Source organism: Etheostoma spectabile, chromosome 6 (genome assembly GCF_008692095.1).
Source record: "Etheostoma spectabile isolate EspeVRDwgs_2016 chromosome 6, UIUC_Espe_1.0, whole genome shotgun sequence".
NCBI classification, from domain to species: Eukaryota; Metazoa; Chordata; class Actinopteri; order Perciformes; family Percidae; genus Etheostoma; species Etheostoma spectabile.
Window position 1 is genome coordinate 7,379,526 of NC_045738.1, and position 11,733 is coordinate 7,391,258.

Here is an 11,733-nt window from a genome sequence, read left to right on the forward strand (position 1 = left end):
ACACACACACACACACACACACACACACACACACACCTCTTCCCTGTTCCTCCACCCCCTCTCCCTCTGCTTGCCAAGAGCTGGGGACTGTTAAACTGATTTCCTCAGGGACTGTACAAGCAGACAGTCTGATGGGAGGGCTGTAATGTCGCCCCCTTTTGCCTCTCTTGGGTTCTGGGCCAAGCTGAACAGAGCCGGGGACGAATAGACCCTCCCTGTGGTTCCAGTCACAGACGGGGAGATGGACACAGCCCGGCTGTTCTGCCAGGGCCCAATGCTCTAGTGGGGCTTGAAGGAACTGTGGCGGTATGGGCGTAGCGACACACACACACCCACTGAGGAGCATGCTCCAAAGCATGCACTCATAATCTTGGCAGCTTCTCCACCCTGTCAAGTTAATGGATGGGCCTCTGACTCCAGTCTGTATATCCCCACGGTTGCCTCTATTGTAAAGCCCTGCTTCAGAGCAGCCTACATGGTTATCACTACACCCACTGCCACAATCTTGAACACATACAATGCCTCAGAGCGAGGGAGACAGATCATGAATAGAATAATAAACACTAACATATGTCTTAATTGGTGGCATCAAAAGCCACAGACAAATTATGAGTCAGCATGCTAATTAGACTAACCTAAATTGGATGACTTGATTTGATCATTTCAATGATGCTTGAAATAACAGACCTCAAATGCTTGTGTATTTTGGCAGAAACAGGACCTTTAACTTCTTTGTCCTGTAAAATAAATACTTATATTTCTATTAACATTTGCATTGGGATCCCACATTGTGAGGACACCCACAGGCACAAGCTTCTTCTTGTGCTCCAACATGTAAAAATTACTGAGAAGCAAAGAAAGGGAACATAAAAAGAAGCTCTTAGTTTTGATATTTTTTGATCTACTCACCATGACGAAAATGGGTCTAATGTGTAAGCATTAAAAGAGATGAAGTAGTGACCCAACTGGTCAATATTGACTTCACTTTATCAGACTAAAAATCTCTGACACAACAGCCTTTTTCCAATCACCCCTCCAGTGTTTTGAGTGGTTATTTTGGAGTCCAGTAAGTGATCTCGCTTACTGCTCAGGCTCCAGGGGGGCTCATGTTGGCTGGACCAGTCCAGTCTGGCCCGTGTGGTGATGGCAGCTGGTTTACCCAAGCTTGGCTCTACCGGAGCCCCGTCCCATTCACGATCCCTGAACCATGACCAAATGGCCTTCACATACACCTCCCATCAGCACAGCTAAAACAACACGCAGTCATCCAAAGACAAACAGATGCGACACTCTGCGCCACAACTGCCACCCTTGTACAACCCCCCACCACAACCACACACACACACACACACACACACACACACACACACACACACACACACACACACACACACACACACACACACACACTCATAATTTAAATGTACCAGTATACAGAGTCACTAAAAGACCTCGCTGTATAGTAACTTTTCAATGTCAACTTTAAACTTTCAGCTGTAAATGTTTCTCTGCTTTAAATCAGTTTTAAATGACAAAATGTCCTTCCTTGCAGTGATCTAACTGCTTAGCTTTGATCCATATCCATTTCAAGCAAGAGGTTCTCACAGGAGTCACTCTTTGTTTACATTTTTAAGACATGTTAATGTCACTTAAATCTCTTTTTAGATTGATGCAGTGATGTTGTTTATACTTTGAACTGAATGGGTCAAAGCAGGTCATTTGACCAGGCCTCAACCCCCTATTTCTGATGTAAAAGAAAATGGTAAAAAGGGAATGTGATTGGTTACTAGAAAATTATTATTATTTTATAACTTTATACGTACAATGGCAGCGGCCTTTTGTCTTTGCCATCCTAATTTCAGTTTTTTCAAAGCTCATTAATTGAACATGCTGATAGAGTGTTAGTTGTTGCAATGGGTTCTATTAAATAAAGAAAAATAAATGATATCATATTTTTAATCAACTTTGTTGAATACTCAACTCTGATTGGTCAATCACGGCATTCTACGGTCTGTTATTTCTGTACACCAGACCGTTGCCATGGATTTAGTTCTGATCAGACACTGGAGCACCATTTTTAAATTTTTATTTTTAAATCAATATTTGTGTCAAATTATCGATTTATTTAGTATGGATGGTTTAACTTGAGTCAGGATGCCTGGCACTTCTGCCAGGAAGTATGTCTCTCTAATGGGAAAAAGGCAGCAATCTCACTGATTATGTTTAGCAAATATATCTATAACAGGGCTAATATTCTTCTATGATTCAGCAGTGATGTGTAAGTAATCTAAAGTTGTGTATAAATGGCCTAAATTAACCGGTGAAAGCAGTTGGTATAAATTGGGCACATTGTTCACTATTACAACAGACAATCCTGTTGTGGAATAGGGCTGACAAAGCCTGTCAAATACAAGGCTCAATATCTTGAAATGCATCATGTCCATTTACCTGTGATTTATTATTACTACAGTATGTATGTGGTTATGACCCTTTGGCACTGGCAACACAGTGGAGGCAGTGAGAGAGGGGCCCCTCTCTGGTCTGTGTCCAACACTGATAAACTGGCAGACACACATTAATCTAGCAGCTCCTCATCTCGCACTCCACTTGCCTCCAAAGCAATAGTGAGAAACATCATATGTTTATCATCTGCAAAACATTCTTTGTAACCAAGACACTGACATTGACATTTCTATCTCTTGTGTCCTTGTGTGATGGCTGTTTATTGCACATCCACACGTTTACTTAACTAACCACACATATACATACACACATATATATATATACACACACATGATCTGTATCAAATACTAAATTGGTTTAGTTTGTTTTAGCCCACTTAGACTACAGATGTGTTTTGACTCCAAGGACAATGATTGCACTGAAAGTGACCCATTCACACAGTCGTGAGCATGCACACAAACGTATACAGTGCAGTTGGACATGTTCAAGAGCTCACTGAAGCAGCGTGCAGATTCAGCTGTGCTCTTAGCTAACCGTCCCTCTCCAATGACATCATAGCCCAACAATGCCACCATTCATACAGATGTTGCTTACAAAACCTGGAGTCAGACTCCTATTGTGTGTGCTGCTGCTCCTCACAACAAGAGGTTTATCCAGAGGTGCTTCCCTACTACGATGGAAGAAAATGAATGGAACTCGTAATAGGGTTACCATGTACACTAATAGTTTTACTGCATACAAATGACTTCATACTGAGCTAATCGCTCAATCAATCACCATGTAGCAGAGTTGAAAACTGACACATCTGTGGTTGTGGCTTTTCTAGGAATTTCTGAACAGAATTTGCATGTAACTTTCTCATGTTTCACTTGTTTGCTGTTTAGGCCAAAAACTTGAACTTCAAGCCTATTAACCTCAATGCCTATAGCAATTCTGTCACTATAGTGAAACATAAGAACAGTAAAGGGTTGTGTAAATGAAATGTAAAAAGCTACATTACCGTACTAGAAACACTTTGATTATTGGTCCTCCTGTGTCGTATGAAGTGTTTCTTTAAGACAGACGCACTGTTTTTTCCCTTCTCAAGTAAAAAGGAGTACATTTAGAGCATGCCAGGAATTATGTCATCCACCCATCTAGTGCCAACTCCCCAGCCAAAAGAGCTGCAGTGAAGGAACATATAGTATTGTTTACCTCATAAAAAACTCAGCACCTAGCCCGATGCTTAGTGACAAATGTATTGTCCTTAGTAACAATGTAAACAATAGATAATTGGTAGATAATAAATAACACATTTTCATACAACAGCACCAAACTGTTTCAAGGCCTCTCTGTCTGAAATTAGCAGGCAAGCAGGATGTGTGGAAAGCATGGAGCTCATTTAAAAAGGGAAACAAAAACAATGCAGAATTCCACCACAGACATGAGTTAAGTCAAGTCCCATAGTCGGCACTCGCAGATTTTATTTAGAACCAGCTTGATAAGGACTTGTTTGGGTTTCCCTTGTTACAGATGAGAAATGATAATTAATGTCTTTCAACATACAGTAAAAACAAAAATATCAAACCATCTGAGCAGGAGAGGAAGGGATCAGAGGAGAACACAGTGCATGTATGCATGCGTTTATTTAGTACTGTATGTGCATCTCTCTTTTTATGAACGCATGTGTGTACATCTCATTTGTTGTTGTTTTTAAGTACCTGACTATTTGTATGTGTATAAATGTCTGTGGCTGTAAGTATGTGACACCAGGCATAGAGTACGACACAGAGCTGGAGCAGTCAGTGAGCATGTGTGTGTGTGCGACTGTTTGCGAGGCCCTGTGGAGAACTGGCTCTGAGCATTGACGTAATGCTTTGGCCGGCGGGCTGTGGAACTTGGCTTCTTCTCTGCAGCGTTTCCTCTACACTGCGAGGGTCAACTATCCCACAACCTCCAGCACACAACACGCACCATTCTATTCCCCAGACCACAACAGAGCAGAACACAACCACACCCAGCACCATGAGCACCCAGTCCTTCACAAGAAGAAGAAAAAAAAAACACTTGAACCAAAACTAATAAAACACTCCCAGACAACCAGCTAAAAGCCAAAAAGGAAAACATACAAGTCAGTTACTGCACCATCGGGCTTTGCTGTACCACTTAAATGGCGGCACTTAAGGAGAAAATCAGAGATAGAGGAGAACAAAGATGGGCACTGATGCAGATACAGTCTTTGGTCTAGAGAGCACAAACAGAGAACTTAGAGCGAGATATGAGTCCCCAAGGGGCCACAGCAGTCCTTCGGCTCATTAACTATTTACACCAGAGACGGGCCTCTCTGCTGCTCTGGCCCACCACAAAATCAATTAGCCTTCATTAGCCCAGGCTCTGGGCATGCTTTGTCTGGCAGGGGAGGGTTAATTCTGCTACTGAGGCCTCCAGTTACCACAATACATCAAACTATCACACACATATGAGTATATGTGCATGCACACATGCAGAAGTGCAAAGGAAACTAGGCCTAGCAGAAGTCCTTTCCTTTTCATGTTACGCACAAATAATTTGTCCAATTTCTCACTCTCAAACTGTTTGGTTTCTCAGAATATCGATACCGTCTCTCGCCTTTCAACTCCCCTGCTTACTCTGCCTGTCTATCTATTTCCTTCATGTCTATCATAGTCCCACTCAATCCCCTTTTCTGCTGTCACAATGTAAACGTTGAGCAGAAAGAGTGCATCCAGGTCTGTGCCTCGGGGGTGTGGGGTTACAGTGCAGAGATTTCCCATTGGCGGAAAGTCAACATGGTCGTGGTAATGCGATTAGAGCCGGATTGAGAATGTCGCTAGGGACACATGGGCCTGATCATGGCCCAGTTATCCGATAGCGAGGCCGTATTTATCGACCTGACCCAGGCGCGGATATTACAGACATTAGAGACCCCATCTATGCTTATGAAACCCACGCTGGAGATCGCACCCCGATAACACAATTAGTCTCTCACTTTCTGTCCACAATCATGGAATTCCATCAGTTGCGTTCAGACATCAGGGAGCAGAATCTCAATTGATTCGCATTTGGTTGCTGTGCCTTGTGTCTGAATGGCCAACTAACCAGAAAGTTGCATGGTCGAGGGGCCTGTAGCCATTTAGTGACTGCATATGTTTATGGGAGGCCTAACAGAGCATTTACAATTCAATTACATAGATAGGAGGACAAAAAAAAGAGTAAGATGTGTCTGGATGACGGCCAGGGAAGAGATAAGCCTAATACACTAATATTGTGTTACCCGAACGTGTTACCATAGGAACAGTTGAAGAGATTCAAAAGACAACAAAGACGATCAATCTTGAGAGAGCAGGAGGAAGGGGGAGAATTAAATGCCCCGGGAATGCTCCCGCTCTCCTCTATCAGAGCAATAACTCTTCTTATGACCTCTGTTACCCCCCTCTCTCCTTCCACAAGATGTTTCTGTCCGGCAAACTCAGCTATCAGTGAACCTTTCTAAACACAAAGAGCAGCCAATGCTTTTTTATTATGGCTTGTGAGTTTTTTGATTTCCATGACACTTGCTCTTATTTCTATGGAGCCTTTTCCATTTTCCCTTTTCCATTTTTATTTATTTTGAAAACAAAGATTGTCTTGTGGTCATGTTGCCACAGTGTTAATCAATTCATATCACTTCAATTGTAAATGTCATCTATTAGGCACTAATCAGACGTATACTATCAGTCACTGGCATCAGTATCAGCAGTGCTAACATGCAAAGTCAAACTGAGTGGAGGGTTTCTTTCTCTTCAGCTTTTTCGTTAGTCAGTCTTCTGACTCTCACTTTTTCTGTCTCTCTCCTCTCTCAGCTATGTCTCATTCCCACTGCTCTAACTGCCTGCTTTGTGAAGGATGAGGTCATTTGATGTTTTCCCTGCTGTGTTAAACTAGTGCTAACAAGTTGCAGGACCTACAGAACATGTTCTGTACATTAAGATATACATCAGGCAGACGGTGGGCAGCCCAGCCACAACCACATAAAGGGCCCTTTATTCCAGCCACAGTCTTCAGCGCTGCACTGGCAGGTTCAGACACAGCTTTGATTACACCCCAAATGATGAAATCCACACAGACCTAAGAGCACAGCTTTGCTGGCACAGCCCAGTGGAAAAGAAAGTTGCAACACTTTTAGCTTGAGTGTGTGCATTTGTCTATGTGTGTGCATAAATCAGTGTGAATACATCCATATTCTCACCAGTTTGGCTTCTGAGTGCATGGAGGGAATGTGAGTGGAAGAGCAGGAGCTGCTGTGGGCGGGTCCTTGCATACCCATCATATTGGATCCCATGGACATTTGTCTCTCCATCTGAAGAATACACCACGATAACAGTCATACTCAGAAATGTAGACATATTATTCCCATTCCACAAAACTTTTTTTACAGAATAAATCAATAAAAACTCTTTATTTAGCTATGATCTTTGCTATTTTTACGTCTTAACAAGATACTATCATTGCTTTCACAAAACAAGTGTGACACTCATCCTCTAGCACAGTAGGCTATGGTGAATGAGATGAGAGAGCACAGGAGCCTGATTTCACATGACAGGTTACCTAATGCACAGCTCTGTGTGATGATAACTGGAGCTGACCCAAAACAGGAAGCCAGCACGGAGGGACTTAACACAGGAAGCCAGTGCAACAGGGGTGTGTTTTTCTGATAATAGTGTGATGCGTGTCATTCGTGCTAACACATCAGACCACAGCCCCTTTTTGTACAGGACGTGTTATTAAGGTGGACAATATGTGAGTAGGTGCAAGCTAGTTGTATGGAAGGATTAAAAACTGTGGTCATGTATGTGTGTGGTTACAGTCTGTCTCGTAGTGAACCGTGTCAGTATGCTCATGTGTCACAGCTGAGACTTGAATGTGAGGAAATCAGCTAGTTAAGCTGACAGGGGTGAGAGGTCACCTGTGCAGAGTGATGATGCAAGCAGTGCTTACTGAGCAGTATATGCAGAAAAGAAGAAACCTTTGTGTGAGTGTCTGCATGCACATGTGCCTTTAACTGCTATGGCCTCCCAGCTGTTTAATTCTGGGTGGTGTGGTGGTCTCTATAGGGAATGATCCATCTCCACCTCCATTTGCCTGACCCCCCCTCATTCACATAGACTCAGGCCTAGAACCTGACACACAGCCTTAATTGCACTAAGTGTGTTTTGTGTAAAAATATCACCCAAACCTGCACCCCTTTCCTGAACTGTCAATCTTCCCCAAAATCCCTTAGCTCTTAATTTAATAAACATGGGAGTTTTTTTCTCATACCATAAACACAGGCTGTCTTATGTTACAATGGGAACATATGTTGTATCATTAGAATCCTGATACGAGGAGCTTTCTCTGGGTTGTTATCATTTCCCGCTTCCCAATGTGGGTCCTCTAAGTCTTTTTGGCTTAATTACAATAAAGTCCATATTGCAAACCCAGTGGTAGACTCTTTTAATTTCTACAGGAGATGACTTCCTTATAAACTGTGGTAAATTATTTTAATGGCGATAGAAAACATCTCCAAACAGATCCATAGTTTATGTGCTGTGCTATTACTGTCGTCATATATGAATGAGTAACTTTGCTTCTGCATGTGCAAGTGCACCCATGAGTTAATGTGCTCTGTGCGCCGTTGTTGTACTCACAGGCATCAGCACAGCGGAGGAGCCAGGCATGGTCGGGTCTGGCAGAGTTCCAGGCATGGAGGCTGGCAGAGGCTGTCTCTGTCTGTTTCGTAGGTGCAGCAATGAGGACAGAGAGCCAGGGACAGGCCTGAGAAGACACACACACAGACAGACATTCAAAGAACTTCCTGTTGGAGCACTGTTATAGAAAACTGATATTGCCATTTTTCTGGCTTTTCATATAACAACATCAAACCCAGCTACAACTACCACTATGGTGCTAGTTAGAATATAATATGTATTCTCCCGTGAAGCATCCATAACTGCTGTATAAACCCACAATGACTGATTGGTTATGCAGTATACAATAGCTGTAATCAAATAGTCAAATATGCTTTGTAATTTAAGGTCCACTTTCTATTTTTCAGCTACATCTTGTAGCCTTCATCAACCTACAGTTTGCGCAGTTGTGATGAGATTGAAGATGCAATTAAGTAAATATTTCATTTATAAATAATAATTATAATAGAATAAGTAATTTGTGAATAAATATATTAAATACAAATACTTAATAAATACTATGTATTTATTTCATTTTTATGTTTTATATGATTAATTGTATTATATTCATTCAATCATTTGCCTTTTTTGGAGGAGTTATAATTGATGACAAAACATTAACCCCTTATATTAGCTTACAACTACAGTACAATGTATTATGAATAATTAATTCAGTGTTTAATTTCTGCTCGTAAAAATCCTAAAGGGTTAACATGAAGTCTTACTATATTTAGTATCAGATGTTTTAAAAAGCAAGTCTTACAGTATAGTACACAAAATGCTACCCTATCGTATTTCTACAATGTGAGATCACTACACTCTTCTTGCATCTTGCAGATTTATTCATTTCACATCTAAGCTATTACAGAGCAAATGTTTTTTTCCAACGTCTTTCATTTTTAGTTTCCACTTGTTCCTTCAACAAAGTCAGAGGGGAAACAAATAGTGTATTGATGTGTATTCATATTGCAGTTGAAAGCTGTGGCATCTTGGGAGTTTTTGGATGCACTTTAAACAAGCACACTTCATGTAGTACAATGGGTGAATAATGATGGTGGCGATGATGAATACATAATATTTTTCATAACAACCACAAATCGTGCATGACTAGAATCACTTTTAGAAGCTGCTATAGCAGTTTGGAGCAGTGCGGGGAAGAAAGAAATCTCCCTTCGTGATCACAAAGCGTGTGCGGACCAACAGGCCTATCCACACTCATGGCCACATTAATAAATCACATATACAGATGAGGCCCCGGCTAAGCTTAAACTATTGACAGCAGTTTTGTCACAGTTGCTGGTTCATGGTTGCACCCATCCAAACACACAGACCACTCCATCTGCACACGGTAACATCATTCATACAACTACCATCAAATCCCTGCTTGTAAGAACACAAATTCCCAGCTGCAGGGTGCTGCTACACCCTAATGCATACAGTAACTATTCAGTCCCTGCAGCTTAAAAAACAGCATTCACTACTTGATTTTTAAATAAGCTGTACCAGGAAAATCAATAAGTCTCCAGTTATCGATATCATCAGGATGAATGGCAGTCAATAAAGCTCCATTTCCTTGAGCATTTAGAAATTAGTGCAAACAGGAAGCATTTAGGTTAGCTGTGTTCAATGGGTTAATTTAATAAATTGACCACATCATAGCCTGGATTACCATAATAGTGAGCAGTGAGGGAGTGATGGCCAAATGGGGAGGGGGTGCACCAGAGCTAACGCTCCCCCACCTGAATAAATACCTGTATTTTTCCAGACCTAAATATGTGCATTTACGCTCCAGACATTTAAGATTGCTCCACACACACAGGACCATTACTATCCTGACTGTGTGTCATTCCTGTCTAACATCCCAATTTATCACAATCACACTCATTTAACAACACGTATGACATCTGAGCAACACTGCGAATCCAAACATTTCCACATGGGAAAAGTCATGAAAGTACAATGAGGTATGCAGTGTAGCTGCGCGCTACATCAACACAGTTTCCCTCTGCGTTTAGACTCTGCCAGTGTCCAACAGGATGAAATAACAGTCACGAGGCAGTGACATGCTGTTGATTTTGTACATAAAAACTGTTTCGCGGGGAATGTATTCAGCATGATGACTCCCTGGTGAGTGTTTTTTTAAATGCTGCAGATGTAAAATTAAGCAAACATATCTTTAAAACTATGCTGTAAAATCTGTGCACACAGCTCTTTAACTTGAAAGTGGCTCATTCACAGTGTTTTGTTTCAAAAGTAGTTTATGTAACGTATCTGATTTGTTTTTGCATAAAATGGGATATCTAAATGTTAAACACATTACAATGTTGTCCTTTGCCTATCTATACATTGTACTGTTTAACATCAATATATTCATAAATATCTATGTCCATGACCATCAGAACCTTGTGCATGCTACATAATGATGCTGATTCAATGCATACTTAGAGTTAAAGTAATATTACGTGGTCCTAAATCATATCTTTTCAACCATGAAGCTGAGGAGTAAAAAAAAATAGGAAACGTTTACAATCTAGGTACTGGCTGTGAGTGAACTATTTAAAGTCCAGTGTCTGCCAGAAAAGAACACTTTCTCAAAGTCAGCAGATCAATTAATTGCTTTAAGGCGCTGATATTCTTATTAGGAAAGGTAAATCTGACTGCAGCTGTGTGTCTTAATAAGATAAGACAATGAAATGCACTAACACACAGCTACTTGTGACAGTCAATAACTGGGAGAGGTCAGGGAACACCACAGGCCGAGTTGTCGCAGGTCAGGGTTTCGCTTTCTAGAGAAGAAAGGCTCTTTTGAAGCTTGTGAAGGTTGTACTGTTGCGCTTGTCACCTGCAGCAGAGCAGGGGGAGGACCAACACCATGTCCTTCACCAGCACACGCACACACCAAAACACAACCCACTTGTCCAGTGGGCGGAAAAACAACACCAGCATCTGACAGCACTTCCTCTGGGGATTAAGTTAGCTTTGTGCTGACTCAGCCGATAAACACAGACATTTTTAGACAAAAAGCCAGTATTAATGAATGTAAGTTGTTACTTCCATTCTCTTAAAATACCACTGATTTATTGATGTGTACATGATATTCTCTATATGCATTACAACATCAATAGAGTTGACAGATTAGTTGAGTTATTGATTAGTCAACAGAAAAGTCTGCATGTAAATGTGCATGTAAATATTTTCTGCTTGTCTGTCTTATGTGTGTGATGAATTGCACTGTTTTGGGTTTTGAACTCTTAGTCAGAAAAAAACAAGCTATTTGAAGATGTCATACTGGGTTCTGGGAGCTTGTGAGGGCAATTCCACTATTATTTTACACTATTATACTAACACTGTATATCGAACATTTTATATCCCAAATGTTATTTTGTTTTTAGTTTTACTATTTCTGCCCTGATAAAGACCCTGTGAGGTTGAAACCAGTCAGCGTTTTTCAACCAATATTACTGACTAAATTAAAGTTTCAATATAACTTTATCTTTGCTCTGCTTTAGAATGCTTGAAGAACGTTTTCTTTTCTGTGACTAAATTCTTTTTATATCCGTGTTTTGCC

At 41.0% G+C, this 11,733-nt stretch overlaps 1 protein-coding gene across 2 annotated transcripts in view; it reads right to left on the reverse strand.

Moving 5' to 3' along the window:
* Window positions 1–11,733, reverse strand: part of creb5b (cAMP responsive element binding protein 5b) — a 36,879-nt gene that overhangs the window by 8,001 nt on the left and 17,145 nt on the right. For both annotated transcript variants that reach the window (XM_032519140.1, XM_032519139.1), the window contains exons 6-7: window positions 8,127–8,253; window positions 6,689–6,799 (exon numbers count right to left, since the gene is read on the reverse strand). In XM_032519140.1, the coding sequence (XP_032375031.1) occupies window positions 6,689–6,799; window positions 8,127–8,253 (238 nt within the window). The remainder of the gene's footprint in view (window positions 1–6,688; window positions 6,800–8,126; window positions 8,254–11,733) is intronic.